The 17,320-nt window shown below is 39.4% G+C and overlaps 3 protein-coding genes across 4 annotated transcripts; all 3 read right to left on the reverse strand.

Annotated features, from left to right (window-relative positions):
• Positions 1–2,240: 2,240 nt before the first annotated feature.
• On the reverse strand, positions 2,241–5,417 carry LOC124883403 (fibrinogen-like protein 1). Its single transcript, XM_047390532.1, has 5 exons — positions 5,382–5,417; positions 3,604–3,721; positions 3,229–3,414; positions 2,433–2,715; positions 2,241–2,271 (listed from the first exon to the last, which is right to left on the reverse strand). The coding sequence occupies exons 1-5, from the start codon at positions 5,415–5,417 to the stop codon at positions 2,241–2,243; spliced, it is 654 nt and encodes a 217-aa protein (XP_047246488.1).
• Positions 5,418–8,551: 3,134 nt separating this feature from the next.
• LOC124882681 (angiopoietin-4-like) lies at positions 8,552–12,333 on the reverse strand. Of its 2 annotated transcripts, XM_047389162.1 has the most exons (7): positions 11,098–12,333; positions 10,864–10,938; positions 9,979–9,997; positions 9,793–9,878; positions 9,579–9,696; positions 9,229–9,414; positions 8,552–9,002 (listed from the first exon to the last, which is right to left on the reverse strand). In XM_047389162.1, exons 2-7 carry the CDS (start codon positions 10,930–10,932, stop codon positions 8,704–8,706), a joined length of 777 nt encoding a protein of 258 aa, XP_047245118.1. In that variant the 5' UTR covers positions 10,933–10,938; positions 11,098–12,333; the 3' UTR covers positions 8,552–8,703. The 2 variants fall into 2 exon arrangements, with proteins under 2 accessions (XP_047245118.1, XP_047245117.1); XM_047389161.1 differs by having other exon boundaries at positions 10,864–12,333.
• A 139-nt stretch (positions 12,334–12,472) lies between these two features.
• LOC124882680 (angiopoietin-related protein 5-like) lies at positions 12,473–16,827 on the reverse strand. Its single transcript, XM_047389160.1, has 7 exons — positions 16,689–16,827; positions 16,459–16,533; positions 16,246–16,324; positions 16,054–16,145; positions 15,498–15,615; positions 15,216–15,401; positions 12,473–13,424 (listed from the first exon to the last, which is right to left on the reverse strand). Exons 1-7 carry the CDS (start codon positions 16,692–16,694, stop codon positions 13,126–13,128), a joined length of 855 nt encoding a protein of 284 aa, XP_047245116.1. The 5' UTR covers positions 16,695–16,827; the 3' UTR covers positions 12,473–13,125.
• Between the last annotated feature and the right edge of the window lie 493 nt (positions 16,828–17,320).

The raw sequence follows: 17,320 nt of genomic DNA on the forward strand, positions 1-17,320 counted from the left end.
TTCTCGACCGGAAAAGGGTGGCTTGTCCTCTTCAGGTTGGAGGGGAGTTCCTGCCTCAAGTGGAGGAGTTTAAGTGTCTCTGGGTCTTGTTCACGAGTGAGGGAAGAATGGAGCGGGAGATCGACAGACGGATCGGTGCGGCTGCCACAGTAATGGGGGGAACCGTGCCGGTCCGTTGTAGTGAAGAGAGAGCTGAGCCGAAAAGCGAAGCTCTCGATTTACTGGTCGGTCTACGTTCCTACCCTCACCTATGGCCATGAACTTTGGGTCATGACCGAAAGAACGAGATCCCGGATACAAGCGGCTGAAATGAGCTTCCTCCGTAGGGTGGCCGGGCACTCCTTTAGAGATAGGGTGAGGAGCTCGGCCATCCGGGAGGGGCTCGGAGTAGAGCCGCTGCTCCTCCACATCGAGAGGAGCCAGTTGAGGTGGCTTGGGCATCTATACCCGATGCCTCCTGGACGCTTTCCTCGGGAGGTGTTCCAGGCACGTCCCACCGGGAGGAGGCCCAGGGGACGGCCCAGGACACGATGGAGGGACTATGTCTCTCGGCTGGCCTGGGAACGCCTTGGGCTCCCCCCGGAGGAGCTGGAAGAGGTGTCTGGGGAGAGGGACGTCTGGGCGTCTCTGCTGAGTCTGCTGCCCCCGCGACCCGGTCGCGGATAAAGCGGAAGACGACGAGTACGAGTAATTCCATATGAGGGATTGAATTTCAAATATCAATAAAAACACTTGCTATAAACTAGAATAGAATGTAATTTTTGAACTCAGGTTCAGTGAGGTTATCAGTCATAGCTCATTTACTGGTAGCAAACAGATTTCATGCAACCATAGTTTGTAGCCAAGTAAATAAATCCTCAGAGCAGTGCAAGGCTTAACAGATAGCCTGATTGACCTCCAGTTTTAGCTGATTTTAGCCATTTAAAATAACTCTAAATGAAAGTGTTTATAATTGTTCAATTCAATTCAGTTTTATTTATATAGCGCCAATTCACAACATCACAACACATGTCTCAAGGCACTTCACAACAGTCAGGTACATACATTCCAATTAATCCTAACAATTGAACAATGCAGTCGGAGTTACCTTTTTATTCAAATTGGATAAAACGTTTTTCTATCTAAGGAAACCCAACAGATTGCTATATTAGAAGATTTTAAATGTGTTCAAGTTCAAGGTTACCTCAGGGGTCCAACAGGTGCCCATGAGCGGCACTGTCAGCAATAAGAAGAGAAAACCCTCCAGCAATAGGGCTAGCAAAAACACATTGCAGAAACAGGGGCTGAGATCAACCAAGGTAGGGAGAGTCTTTACAATCCCACCCAGCAAGACAGCCCATTGAAGGCCAAATCTAGGCCAGTCCCTCGAGCACACAATCAGCCCAACACACCCTCCAGGGTCATAGGCAATTAGTAATGAACCCACCACACCACCCACGTAAAAGCAAACAGCTCCCCAAGACCTCACAAAATTTCCATAACTCCCAAGGACATCTCCATACAAACTACTAACACCAAACTCTCTGCAGGGACAGAGACAGCGGCAACAACTGCCCATGCCAAAACCACTGCTTTCCGTGTGTGAGTGTGACGTGAGAGTGTAAAGTGCCGCTGTGTATGCAGGTGTGAAACTGCATCATAATAGTGGTTGCAATTGAGGTTTTGGAACTCTCACCACGAAAGCCCTACGTGTCTGAATTTCATAAAAATTTGAATGCAGGATTGGACACAATTTACCACCGATCCCCTGCCTGTAAGGCCCATTATCCAACCACCAAGACCCTAGTGTGGTAGTAGTATTATCTCTGTTAGGGAGGAGGAGACAGATGCCAAGGTGCTAAAAAAACTCCCTTTGGCAGCCAGACCCCTGACAGGCGTCACTCAGGTCTCACCTATGTCCACACCACTCTGACCAAGACCCAAAGTAGGAACCCCCTCAAGAATTCCAGCCCCAGCAGGAGAGCCATCCCTTCATGTGGAAGCAATCTGGGAGAGCCTAGAACCAGCCCAGTATGCAGTCAGGACACAGCCCTTGGCCCAGGAACTAGGGACTCACAAGAAATGAAGTCTAAAGATGTTAGTTAGTGCTGATGCTACTCCTTTGTTCAGTGGTTTGATCTGGAACCTGAACTAAATTATAGCTTTTAGCTGATGGTATTTGAAAAATTTGTTTTCATCGTTGCCATAAGATTCTACTAAAACATCCATCCATTTTATGTACCCGCTTCTTCCATACTGGGTCATGGGGGAGCTGGCGCCAGCTCCAGTGGTCTACGGGCGAGAGGCAGGGTACACCCTGGACAGGTCACCAGTCCATTGCTGGGCAACACAGAGACACACAGGACAAACAACCACCCACACCTAAGGGCAATTTAGACAGACCAAATAACCTAACAGTAATATTTTTGGACTGTGTGAGGAAGCCAGAGTGCCCAGAGAGAACCCATGCATGCAAAGGGAGAACTATTGGTTTCCAGGTGTGCCAGTGGAGGCCTGATTGCCAGCCGATGGGGTCATCAGAAGAGGGCCAGTCACCGTGCAGGGCAGCTGAGCTGCAACTATGGTACCACCAACCGCTGCCGAAACTGTCAGCACACTTGCCTAAAGCAATATCACCAAAGATGCACGGGGAGCAATTGTCATTGTCACTGTCGAAGGTGCTGAAGCCAGACCCATTTTGGTCAATGCCCAGATAGGCACCACGGATGGCGTCACCTTTGTCAAGACAGAAACTATTAATGAAGTGTTAAACGTTTAGGAAATCCATTGAGGAAGGAAGGAATAAAATATTTGCTTTGGGTTATCAGTGAGTAACGCACTTCCTATAAATCTAAAGAGATCATTTTGATTCTCTGAAGTGAGATTCTGTCAAGTGTTCAGCAGAAACTGTAGTAGACAGAAACTGTATTGAAATTAGTTTGCAGAAAAGTGGAGCAATTCACTACAGCTCTATGTTAGATGTTAAACGTCTAAACCATTGCTGTCCGCTGGGAAAAGTTCCTAACAACAAAGAATAGAAATGTCTTTTCGTTGAGGTAAAAAAGAGCTTCTCTGAATGTTAGCCATCCCACATTTTAAGGATTTCTTAACTTTTCTGCAAAATAACCACCATATGACTCATTTTTACTACAGATGAGGGAACTATTGCTGATAACTTCACAGAACTTGACACCTATAAATTGATATGAAAAACATACATACAGTATGGTTAGAAAAACCTCAAGCTACCTGCATTTCCGCTGTATGCCCCAACATGCAGTTTATAAGCTGTTTGCTCATCTCCAATTTTAAAGTTACGGTACTCTGCAAAAGTAGAGCCACCTTCATGATCCCACAGGTCTACCCTCAAAGTCCACGTCTTAGTTGTATCCTTAGTCAAAAGATGGATCTTCTCCAGGCCGAGCCAGTGGTCATCTGAGGGACCAAAGGAAAACATAAAGATTTCTTCTTAATATCTTTGGCGAGGAACAAACCTTGTACTTGATAGATGCAAGTGCTTGTATTTCACAATTTAAAATGCTTTTCTTTCTTTGTTTTATTTGCATAATCTATTTTATAATATATCACAAAGATATTTGATACAAAAAGTCATAATAAAACCACATGTCAGGATTCCAAACCCAAATTTATATTCATCCCATCCTCTCTCAAAAGACACCACTCCTCCACTTCGTCTCTGGATCACTATCCATCCGTCATCTGGATCCATCTCACAATATACCTGAGCAAGTGGTCCAGGAAACAACAAAATACAGACTGTATTAGCATATGTTTTAATGTTCCTATCTCTAAAAGTCATCCCCAAAATATGTGTTGGGGTGTGAATGGAAAAGAAAACTAAACAAGCAGACCAGGAAAAGACCTTGACTGTGTTTAAAAAATGCAATTTCTTGATAGGAGTAAAGTAGAACACCTCTGTATTTATTGACACATAGAATGGCTGAAATAACACACAGGTGTATCACATTAGGTGCACATGAGGAAAACAAAGTTACTCAGCATTTTCAAGGATGTTTACACTGATTCAGGTATTTAGTTTTCTGTCCATTTTTGGCAGAGGAAAACATAACATAAAAATAGACACAATATTAGACACAATATTTAATATATATAATAAAACCCAAGGAAGCCAAGCAGACCATTCATTTTAACCTGATTATAGGAGAAATTTTAACTGATCGTTTTAAACAACATGTTTCTATTAAACTCTACCAACTAAATTACCTATCATCAGTAAAAGTATATATAATTTTGTTTAAAACTGTCTTCCCTTAGATACATGCTTTTTTGTTGGGTGAAGCTTGAATCTCAAACTCCTGAACAGAAAGCAGTATCTTTAAATCTTGCCAAACTATGTCACTCCTCCTACTCATCTTTGATAGCTTCTGTTCTTCCTGGAATTCATTTGTGAGCAGCAATGACCCTCCTACATCTCATGTCAGATTAAGCTCTGAAGGTCTGATAAGTGTGGCATGATTACACCCTAGAAGCAGCAAAAATATCATTTTACAACAAAGATAGAGAATACAGGGATGATTTGGTGTGGAAAACATTGTTCTACAGTATTGAGATTAGGTTTAGGGATTTCTAATGTTTCTGAGACAAAGAATATTCTAAATAAAACTGTTTTGTTATGTTTGGAAACATGGCAGACGTCTACATACAACTGTTAAAATGTCAGGTTTTTGGAGGCAAAAAATTAGATTGTTAAAAGTCATGTATAAACATCTCCACTAATTATGTGATATATATCATGTACAATTTAAGTATAAAAAACAAAAACTATTTAAAATTTTAATATCTACAATTTTAATAGAATTTGGAGGATCTTAGTTACTCTCTCTGGTCTTATGTAAAAATACACAAATATTGGATGGAGTTTTTATTTGAAATACAAAACGGTTCGATAGGGGAGTTTATCTTGACCTAGTTGCTTTCCTTCTCAGTCTTCCCAGTGGCTTTATGTTTCTTAAATAAATAAAAAAATGTTACATGTTACATGTTTGTGTGTGCCAGGAAAAATAATCTCCAGCACTGGAGTTTGGATAATTCCCCCCGAGTTGTGGGATGGGATGTCACTGTCATGGAAGGTATATATTCTTTTGACAGCGGTCCAAAACCAATGTCTTTAAATTGAACTATTTCTATATATAGTATATGAAACAATTCCTTTATTATATTGACAGAAAACATTGTGCTACAGTGACGAGAGAATTTAAATGTCTTCTTGTTCTTTATGTAGCTTACTCTGTAAAACGCCCTTTATGATCTGATGTCTTAATTGCCTTTTTGGTTTTTATGTTTTGTTTTGTTTGGTTACAGGACAACTAACCGGATTTTCTCACCTGTGCTGTGGATCTCTACAGCTCCTCCAGATATACCCAGACCCCCTCAGCTACTTCTCTGATCAATCCCATCTTTGTCCGGCCTGACATTTTAGAAGAAAGGTCGTATGTTTGTGTGTTTGCAGTTGTGCCATACTTCCATCTTAATTTCTCAGATGACAGTTTTGTAAGATGTTTTTTATCTAATCATGCTTTATACTGTTCTACAGTTTTCTCCCTGACCTGACTAATGTTCTGTAACAAACCCTTAAGGCCTTCACAGATTGTATCAAAAAAATCTTACTCAAAGCCTTTCAACACAGTGGCATCTGGTGGCCAAAAGGATGAAGAGCAGCTTGAATCCACTACTTAAAACAAACTGCTTCATTCTGACTGCCCACACTACAAAGATATGGCTGCTTTTGAGTTATCATGTGGCAATTCTGACTGATATCAGAATAGCACTGTGGTGCAACATACTTGTTGTGATGGAAAATGATTACATGGACATCATAACCTTTTGTCAGAATTCTTGACATTTGTGAACATAATTGAATAAAGTATATACACATAAAACCTACATTATATAAGACATTCTTCTTGCCTATCAGTGCTTCTGAGGGACCGTTTGGTTTTTCTGACACAGCTTCAGCTTCAAGCACACCGTCAATTAGCTATACTGAAATTAAATTCTACACAGATGCACTCTATTAATGAAGGCACATGGTTGCACTGGGTTTTCTTAAGGGGTATTTGTATGAATGGGGAGTACAAATGCTCTCAACACTTTTCTGACATTTATTTGTAAATAATATTAACCATGTATCAGCCTCATGCCACCTAACAATTGTGTGCTACTTTGTGTTGATTGATCACATAAAATTGTCAGGAATCTGGGATGTTGATGTTGTGATGTGTGGTTGGTTTCTGTTACTGAAACATCAGGTCGCCGTTGGAGGGCGCAGCTGAACCAGCATTGCTGAAGTGTGGACCTAAGCTAGTGTTCTGATGCACACCTGTTTATCATAAGAGGAGCTGGCTGCCAGTCACACTTTGCTTGAGTGTTAACCTACATTAACCAAAGCCCTCTGAGCTCCTGTGTAAATCTCTGTGTCATTACTTCTCAAGACTAAAGTAGTGATGGAGAGATGAAGCCTCTTGAAGCATTGAGGATTTCCATCCAAATGCTTGACTAATGAGCCGAGGCATCGAGATGCTTCATTTGCTCTACTGTGCCATTATGTGGACAATACATGTAAAACTGGCAGAGAGATTATAATGACATGAATTGTTTTGTGTAAACTTTAAATTAAATAAATAAATGAATGGTGTTTGTGATGCCAATAAATTCAGAATATAGTCTCAATATGATTTTTATGATACAATGGCTTGAAAAGTGGAAACAAAGGGGAGAGGGTTGAGATGTGAATTTGCTTAAGTTACTTATACTTACAATAACCGTCTTTATTTAACCAGGTAAATGCTCATTGAGATTATAACTTTCTTTACCAAGATAGACTTATAAAACTATATTCCCTAACTCTGAATCAAACCCAGGCAATGAAGATGTGAACACCGAATCTTAACCACTGGACCACCAGGGAACACTAGTACAAAATGATTTCACCTGCTTTAGAACATACCCTTTCACAGGGCACAGATGAAGCTGCTGTGTGATAAAAGCAAAACAATTTTTTTACAAGTTATGAGTAACATTTTCTATCCATTCCAATGCTCTCCTCTTTCTTTCTGATTCCACAGCAAAAAAGATGCTCAAATAGATTGCTAGCGCACACACAATACGATCCCAACATAACTAAATGTGATGTGGAATCAGCAGCGTCCCTTGTACTTTGAATCACACGCAAACCAGCGAACCAATTCCTGAATCAGTCACGTGGTACTGTCAGCTCTCGAGGCCTCGAACGTTGCTACATACGTCATTGACACAAGCCTCTATGTGTGCTACACAGAAAACCTGCCTGGATTGGCCCACTGGACACATCACTAGACTAAAGCTTCTTGTTTCCCTTTCTCAAGGTAACCTCCAGTTCTGACAGCGAGATCACCACATGGGACCACTCCCCCAACAACTCTCCCTGGGATTCCGCTTCTACCCAAACCAGTAAGATTCACTCTCCTCCTCATTAAATTCCTCCCACTTTTTATATTCTGCCGCTCATCTCTACGTCTCTCCCCCATTGTCTCTGCTGACCTGTTTCCCCCGGAAGTTCCCGGACCAAGACCACCTGCACATTCATATTCATTGTTTCTCAAAAAAACTGTTTAAAACTTTATTCTGGTTTTCTGTGACCATTTGTGCATGTTTGTCAGACAACTAAACAAAATCATAAAAAAAATCAATAAAATCAAAAAGGTTTGTGGTCATAAAGTGACAAAATGTTAAAAACAAGTTTAAGAGATCTTCAATGCACTCTAACTGCATTCATCTCTTTGGTGACGTAGCCATCTAAGCTGTTTTATGTAATTTTGTCTGTGAGTATCACTTGACAGGCACTGAAACAGCAAAGCAGCCTCTGACCATTAGACTATCACCACCATGTTTGATTCTTTAATTGACAGGCTGTTAGTTTAAAAATACCTTCTAAATAAATTTCTCTTTTTTTTCTCATAAGTTCATAGAATACTTTCCCAAGAATCAAAATGTTTGTTTTGCAAATGTGAGATGGCCCAGTGGTTTTGGCCTTGGAACTCCCCCATAGGTGCCCTTTTTGCCCGGTCTTTTTCTAACTGTTGAATCCTGAAAACTGAGCGTAACTTAGGCAAGTTAGACCAGGAGTGCTTTAGATGTTGTTCTGGGTTCTTTTTTTTAACCTTCTGGATGAATCGTTGATGTGCTCTTGGAAAACTTTCTGTAGGCAGGCCAATCCTAGGAACGTTAATTACTGTTCCATGTCCTCTTCATTAAAAATGTCCAAAGCCTTAGGAATGGCTTTGTGACGTGCTCCAGACTGATAATTGTCAACAACTTTGTTTCTCATCTGTTCTTAAATTTTTTCATTTCGGGGCCTGTTTTTTGAGATCTCGTAGTTTGCTCGGTGTGTTCAGACAGGTCCTATTTAAGTGATTTCTTGATTCCACATCCAGCCTGTATTGCTATTATTACAGTATTATTATCACTGTAGTTTTTCAGAAGGAACGGTGTGTGAAGTTAATCTGGACCTTTTATTTTATGATTTTTACAGCTCAGTAACATAGTCAACCTGGCATGTCAAAACCTTTATTTTCATTTTAGAGACATTTTGACTTTATAAATTGAAAATGTGCATGGGTGAATTTCCTCATTGTAGTTAGACCCTCGACATCCAAAATTACCAAAAATAAAAACTTTAACCCAAAGTGAAACTGGCAGCAGGAATCACTCAGATTTGATCATCATTCTGGTAGCCTTGGCTGAATAAGGCGCAGGAGGTTTCCATGTCAGCCAGTGGAGACCCGACGCCCAGCCAATGTGTTCGCCAAAAGGATGCCATACACCATTCAGGCTAGCAGAGCCACAGCGACTGTACCACCAACCGCCGCCCTCGGTTAAGGCACACTCTGCTTCAGCGATGTCACCAAAGATGCACGGGGAACAGCCGTCATTGTCACGGTCGATGGTGCTGAAACCAAAGTTGTTTTGGTCAATACCCAGATAGGTCCCACGGATGGCGTCACCTTTTGTAGAGAGAAAACAAGATAAAAAACAACTTCAAAAAGAAGATATGACTCTTATCTGACTTTCTCAAGAAACAATAAAATCTAAAACTCTGCACTGTCCCGCATGTCAGCAATAATAATATTTTTGAATGATCTCTGATCCACTGGCTTTAAGCTTTATTTTAAAGTAATCTTTTGTGATTTAGTACACAAACTAAAGTATCATTAGAGTTGCTGAATTTACCTGCGTTTCCGCTATATCTTCCAACCTGAAGTTTATAAGCTGTTCCCTCATTTCCAAGGTTGAAGTTCTTGTACTCAGCAAATGCGGTGCCACCTTCATGGTCCCACAGGTCCACCCTCAAAGTCCACTTTTTTGTTTTGCCCTTAGTCAGAAGATGGACATTCTCCAGACCGAGCCAGTGGTCATCTGAAGGATCAGCACAGCAGTAAGATTTTTTTTATTAAATCTGCACAATCTTCATTAATAAGCAAACCATATTTTCAGCATGTGGAGCTAAAAAAAAGTGGTAAATATGCATTGCCATTATGTGCAATGAAAACTGGCAAAGCCATAGTAAGACTATTACATACATGCTAGAGATCCAAAACCATATTTGTAAAATGCCCACTTCCTGTCAAAGGACACCACTCCTCCAGTTCGTCTCTGAAACACTACCCAGCCACCATCTGGACGTATCTCACAGTACACCTATGCGGGAAGTCCAGGAAACAAGCAGCATGTGAGAAATGTGAAATCTTGTCATTCTAGGAACCTTTAATAACTATAACGAGTCAGATTTAGTACCTTGAAGCGGGTGGTGCCTCCAGCTGGCTGGATTTCATAAACTCCACTGGGTGCTTGAGGTGACAGTTTCTGAATCTCTGTGCAGTCTTTTTCCAAAGTTCACAGGGCAGGAAAAAAAGAATCAGAGACATCAGAGAGATTCCTTTAAGTTTTTACTCAACAAATGGTAGCAAAAACATTTCTTACCTTCAGGAAGAGTTCTTTTCTGTTAAAAGAGCACAACAAAAATGATTCAGCAATGCATTGTATCTTCCATAAGTGTACAATTTAAGATCAGAAATTAACTGGATCTAAAACATGTACACAGACTTGTTAAAAGCAGAGATTTTTCTTATTTAAATTAGGTACCATGTCAGACCTAAACCTAATAAAAGACCTGTGGGATTGACTAAAAAGAGCTGTAATAATAATATATCATGGTCTCATTTTCTTTTTTTTCAAAAAGATCTACCGCACCCTGTTGGCGGTCAGATGTCTCGGAGCTCCTCCGGTCCTTGGTCCCCAGAAGCAATCACACACTGTATCTAAATACTCTTAAACGAACGACTCTCATACAGTTTCTAACTTTTAGCTCCTTTAATCTAAATTAAGGAAAAGGAATGATTACAGAGATCAGTGCTGAGGCTCCCATCTCGGACCATCGCCGTCTGTGAAAGGATGACGAAGAGCCTCAATAGAAGGTCACATGTAGTTTTATATCTGGCACTCCAATGCAATGGATGTGCACTCCCTCAGTGATTATCAGTAGACTATGTGTCACCATTGTGGTGTCTATCTGTTAGATTGTGTAGTAGCGGGTGTCCATCTTTAATCTAAGTGTGCTGTGGCTTTCCAGCCACAGGTCCAGCCACAGGTCATTCATGACAAACCTTGGGCCATTTATTCTTGTAATGTGTGTCGATGAGCATTCTTATCCTATTCTAACAAAAGGGAAACATTAGAACTTATACTTTATTTCACTATGGTATAAATGGGAAAAACAGCTATGAGCATGTTAATAAAGGTTTTTCCCAACATGAGTCTGTATTTTGCATTTAGTAAACTTAAACAACAAAAGGCTTTTGTTCTTACCGCAGCATGGACTGAGCAGCTCAACAGAAGGCCCACTATGAACCCAAGATAGTTGAGCAGAGTCTTCATTCTGACCTGAATTTAAAAAGCAAACTGTTCACTTCAAATAATAGGCAAATAAGTTGAACAACTTTGATATTAGGTAAAATTGTAATATAGTAGATTGCTTTTTTTTTTTTTTACACAGAACGTACAAATGCAAGCAACAATGTTTGTCTTTCTTCAAATACATACCTGTGTGATGAGTAAACCTCGTAACCTATCTCAAACTTCTGCACAGAAGGAGCTCTTTTTAAACTCTGGGAAACCCACCACTCCGTTCACATATTTATGGTAATTGTTTCTGTCAGGTCAGACTGAGAGGGAAAAATACCTGAACAACTGGACAGAGATTGTCATCTGCAATGATTGCATTTTCATACAGAAACAAGTTTCACAAGTGGGAGGAATTTCCAGGCCAGAAACACCCAATACTAACATTCATGGCTGACCCAATATGTCCAGGTAGTGTTCTGAAAGCCTGCCTGGTTTTACAGTTCAACTCTAAGAGCTCCAACAAACTTGCTGAACATCAAAAACACAGTCTAGTCTTTAACTGCTTTCAACTGATGTTAAGACGATGCTTCCCTGAGATTTCCTTTCAAATTTGGTGCATGATGAAGGAATTTTAAAACTTTGCTATGTATGTTTTAGATGCACAAAACATTTCAGTAAATCATCTTGAAATGTTGAGCATCACCTATCAGCCAAATATTGATCAAGGGCCAGGGAAACAAATACACAGATACATGTTAGGTGCTGAAAATGTTAACACTTATAGTTGCTGAAAATCCTAAGTCAGCACAGGAGCTTTGAATTATAAATGTGTATATCCTGCCAGGATAAAAAGATTTAAATTGCATTTTAAATAGGCAATTGCCCTAAATAACAGCAGTAAAAAATAAGAAAACTAAGTATGGGTGGAACATCAATCCAGAGACAGATTTGGGACAGGTTCACCGTGTTGGTAAACTGGCAAACAGGTTCCTCTGGCTGATCCAGAGAAGAAATGCCTTTAAAGCTATTAAGGAATGTTGCCTTTGAGCATTTTGTTTTGTGTTTTTTATAAAAAAATATAAACAGGGCAAGTTGAACAAACTCAGGATACATGTTTGGAGTCTTCTGCCTTTTTCTTTTGCAATGCACTCGCTTTGTTGTTTTTGATTGAGAAATTCTTTTTTTTTTTTTATTCTTAAAATCAATTTCTTTAATTTCTTCATTTTCTTTTGCATTGCTTGTCTTGTGTCTATGTTGTGTTCCCTCAGCTCAAGTGATCCCTTCAGCACTCGACGTGTTACCTTACTGTCAGTTTTTTCAGATTTTTAATTTTAATCCGTTTTACATAATTCAGTTCAATTCAGTTTTATGTAAATGGTGCCAATTCACAACACATGTCGTCTCAAGGCACTTTACAAAGTCAATTCAATTGAATCATACAGATTTCATAAGTATCAAATGCATAAGTATTTGATACATTAGACAAACAAAACTTAACATTTGTTGCAGAAACATTTGTTTGCAATGGCATATATCAGATGTTTCCTGTAGTTCTTGAATGGTATGCACATACTGCAGCAGAGGTTTTAATAACACGTGCATACTACCTATATTGAAAGCGTGCATAGTATCTATGTTAAACATTTCTTGTAATGATGGGTACAGCCTCTGTTTAAAGACCAACAATGTATATGATAACCAATGACAGGCTAAAGTAGAATAGGGATGTTCATTGCAAATGGAGACACACTCAACAAAAAAAGGACTTGTACTTTTTTCCAAGTATATCAAAGCATATTTTAAAAATACACATTATCTTAAAGGCCAGAAGTGAACAAGATGTCAATCCACTGTGTAAAAAGACACAAGATAAAAAATGTTCTTGTTGTCTGAGATTAAAGACTAAGCATTGCCTGTTGGTCAGTTAGGACTACCAAAATAATTTCTGTTTGCTAAATGACAGAATAATGAGAGAATTTTCTTATTGTTCAAGGTTAAAAAATACTTTAAAGGACCATTGTACCAAATGAAGAAATATTTGTAAACATCTGATTTGAAACAGATATTACAAAATCTCTAAATAATTCTGTCTTGTTATTCTGTCATTTAGCAAATGAAAATAACTTTTTGTAATCCCAATGGACCTAAAAACAGAAAAAGTTGTGTCTTTTTATGCAGTGTATGTAAATATCTGGTTTGAATTATATATGGTTCCTAGTTTCTCCTTTACATAGACTTTATCATCATTCTTGTGGCTTTGGCTGAATAAGGAGCGGGCGGTTTCCAGGTGAGCCAGTGGAGACCAGAAGCCCAGCCAATGTGTTCTCCCGAAGGGTGCCAGTCACCGTTTAGACCGGCAGAGCCACACTTGCTGTACCACCAACCACCTCCTGCATCAAGGACACATTCATTGGTAGCAATGTCACCAAAGATGCATGGAGAGCAGCCGTCATTGTCACGGTCGATGGTGCTGAAGCCAAAGCCGTTTTGGTCAATGCCCCGATAGGCCCCACGGATTGCATCACCTTTTGGGTAGAGAAGAGTTTTTTAGAAAAGAATCTTCTAAAGGGTTTTTGTAGGGTTTTTTTTTTCTTTAGTTTTTTTAATAAAAAAACTTTGTAAATCCAATATTGCAGAACCTTTTATTTAGCACTTTCACGGTCATTAAATCAGTCATATTTAAACCTCCTTCCTCCACAGATTTAACTACATCAGTTCTCCTAATGTAATGATATTTGTTTCCCAAAATGAAATAAAAGTTGTCTTGATTTAACTTTTTAAATAATTGTATTCAAATTTAAACAATGAATAAGCTTGCTAAAGAAGCTGAGATAAACTTTCCAATTTGGAGAGTAAAATACGTCCATAAATAGTGTGTAGAAAATGGTTTTACTTTTCTATATTTTAGTTTCTATGTCAGATGTTTCTCTTAATTTTGTTATCGAGGACCAGGATATTTGTCCTTCCATATGTCTATGAGATTGATTGTTAAAGAAAATAGGTTTCAAGCTTTCATTAGAGCATCTAGAAGGACATCTGTCCAGCCAGTGACAAGTTATAATCACTACCGACCACAGTGTATTTTGAGTTGTAAATTTCCTTGTGTTGAGAAATCACATCAGCTAACTGAAAGTAACAACTTATTTTGATTAATATTAGCATACACAACCACCATTCATTGACCGAGCTCTTCAGCTGGGGAGGCAGCAACCTTTCCAGAACATCTATGAAAACAGATGGCTTCATCTTCAGAACGATTACAGCTGTGGTTGAGCAAGATCTTTTCTTCCCAATGATTTGACCACATGGTGGCGTCGGTTTCACACGAGTAAGTCTCTTGCAGATAAGTGCAGTGTGCTGCTTATCCTTTACAAAATACAAGCAACACTTTACTTTTCACATTGTCCCTGAGTCCTCTTGCATTTAAAGTCATAAAATATAGGTTTGTTTTAAGCAATAACAATGCTTAAGAAAATATCAAAACACATAAAAAGGTTTGAAAATAGAAAAAGAAAAACATTAGCTTTTCTCTTTCTTTAAAAAAGATGAAAAATTTAAAAAAGAATGTACTTCCCTCAATTTTCTAAATAAAACAAAATACACCCTCGTTATAAAACTATCTTATGTAACATCTTTATAAAATACTTTCAAGTCATTTAGTCCTTGGCATAAATATGAATGCCGTTTATGTATTCGAACGTGCCCCAGTAGTAGGCCTGGTACCCTGCCTTCCTCACCTGAAGAATCTGTGGCCACGTTTCTCTCTCTCCAACCAGTGTTCCTTCGTCAGATGCTCTGTAAAATGGACCCCAGTGGATTCGCAAACAAGAGACGTTTTATTCATTTTCCAAATGCCATCTCTATGTTGCTCTTTGGTGAACTGTACAATCACCCTGTTCAGTTCTCCTCCATCTTCCCCATCCGATGAACTGTATCAGTGTACTCATCTATTCTCTCAGCCCATTCTGGAGTGACCTTCCACAGGCGTTGAACCACAGCCTGCCAAATGTTTTCCACCAACAGCTTCATCCTTCATCCCTCTAATCCTCAATATCCATCCTCATGTATTACAATCCAGTTCTCTCTAGTTAACTTTGATGTGCATTAACGTCTTAACATAAACTTGACACCTCTGACTTCAAAACAGCAATCTTCTCCTTTACGATCATAACTGTACTGCAAGTTTTAAATGTTTTGACTAGACTTTGACAACAGATGTGAAGAGGTTATTTAGTCAGTGTTAAAGACTGATAGCATCAGAGACATCTTCAAAGATTACAGATGGTAGACAGGGGAGGCTAACAATGCTTCTGTACCTGCGTTTCCACTGTATTTCCCAACATGGAGTTTAAAAGCTGTTTTCTCATTTCCCAGTCTGAAGTCCTTGTACTCAGCAAAAGCGGTGCCACCTTCGTGGTCCCACAGGTCCACCCTCAAGATCCACTTCTTGGATTTGCTCTTTGTCACTGCAAAAACCTTCTTCAGACCCAGCCAGTGATCCTCTGAGGGGTTAAGCAGAGCACAAAGAACCATGTACTTAATTTTTTGTCATTCCACAATATTTGATAATTACCCCCAATAACATGTGATCTACATACGTGTAATGTTTCCAAATCCATTCTTATATTTTGCCCATTTTCTTTTGAAGGGTACAGAGCCTCCACTGCGCCTCTGAAACACTGTCCAACCTCCATCTGAGTTCATCTCACAGTACACCTGAACAGGAAATACAGCAATAGAGTGGCTCTCAACCCCGGTAAAATGACAGATCAGCATGATTTTTAAATTTCAGACTGCAAATAATTAATTTAAAACAAAAAGCTTTCTGCAAAAATGTGCACCTTAAAATAAAACATTTGTTTTTACATAGTAGCCAGCCACCTGAACAAAATCATTGAAGGGCCAACACACACCCCGCAGCCACTTTATTAAGTACACCTCGCTAGCATCAGGTTAAACCTCCACCTGCCTATATATCTGCCTTAATTGTTTGAGCCTTAAATTCAACAGTGTCTGAAAAAACACAATTTTTAGTTTAACCAGAACTGTATTGATGAAAACATCTTAAATTACTTAATATTGCATTCAGAAAAAAATAGCGGACAGTAAATTATTTTAAGTTACTTAACAAAAGAAATTGCTTTAATCAGTCACCTTGAAGTGATACTTGACTCTTGCAGGCTGGATTACATAAACTCCGCTGGGGGCGTTTGGAGACTGAGTCTTAATCTGTGTGCAGTCTGTACCTAAAGTTTACACAATTAAAGATAAGGATGACCACAAAACTAAAAGTAGTATCTTTATATTTTATAGTAAGCATGGCATCACAGGCAGTTTTTTTTTTACCTTGAGATGAAACAACTTTCTCCTTTCCAGGGTGTACCCTGCCTCTCGCCCATAGACTGCTGGAGATAGGCACCACCCACTATGGAATAAGCGGTAGAAAATGACTGACTGAAACAACTTTCTGCTTTTTCTAGAAGAATGACAAACAGTTTTTTTAATGTGACTTGAGATAAGTACACTTTTTACCAGCAGATAGAGCTGAGTCATATTTACCTTAACCTGGACTGAGCAGCTCAACAGAAGTGTGAGTATGAGCGTACAATAGCCAAGCGGACTCTTCATTGTGACCTGCGTTTAAAAGTGACATGTTATCTCAATCAACTCTAAGACATCTTAGGGTTTTAAGGAAACAGAATCGCTTTTCTCAGGATATCTGCTCCACATGTTAGCATTTACAAATGGGTGAAATCACATATCACAACTGTTCATGGTTTAATACATACCTGCATGTCGGTTGAACCTTGTACCCCAGCGCAAACTGCACAACAGAAGCAGTGCTTTTATACAACAGACTACAAGGCCACACCTCCCTCCCAGTTCCCATAAATGCCTTTTTTTTTTCTTCAGTTCATACTTATTCTGGAAAACCAACACAGCAGCAGACAGGCATTTGCACTGACTTCTACTGCTTGGCTGAAAGAAAACAGTCTATCCTCCGCCCCTTCAAAATAAGTCATACAAATTCTCAGGAACAGCATGTCAGTATTACTGCCTGGAAACACATCCTGGCTCACTTCTGCTCTCCTTATTTAGCTACACCTCTCAGTGCTGGAGTGGGTCTAACAAGATAGGCATGCTGTGTTTAGAAAGTCTGACAGATTGCTAGTCAAACGACACTGACAGATCAAAGTTGTGAAGTCCAGTTGAACTTGAGTGATATGGGACCAGCTGTTTTTCTTTGAAGCTATAAGACTTTGTATATAAAATCCCTCCCTTGTTTTCTCTTCAATATTTATGCATGTACTGCAAGTAAACTTGCGTAAGCTTGTTATTTAACGTTTTTTTGCTTAATAAATCTCATTGCCAAATGTGATGTGTGGAAAACAAAGTGTTATGTACAAATTAAAAGACAAAT

The sequence above is a fragment of the Girardinichthys multiradiatus genome, chromosome 17, assembly GCF_021462225.1.
Source record: "Girardinichthys multiradiatus isolate DD_20200921_A chromosome 17, DD_fGirMul_XY1, whole genome shotgun sequence".
Classification (NCBI taxonomy): Eukaryota; Metazoa; Chordata; class Actinopteri; order Cyprinodontiformes; family Goodeidae; genus Girardinichthys; species Girardinichthys multiradiatus.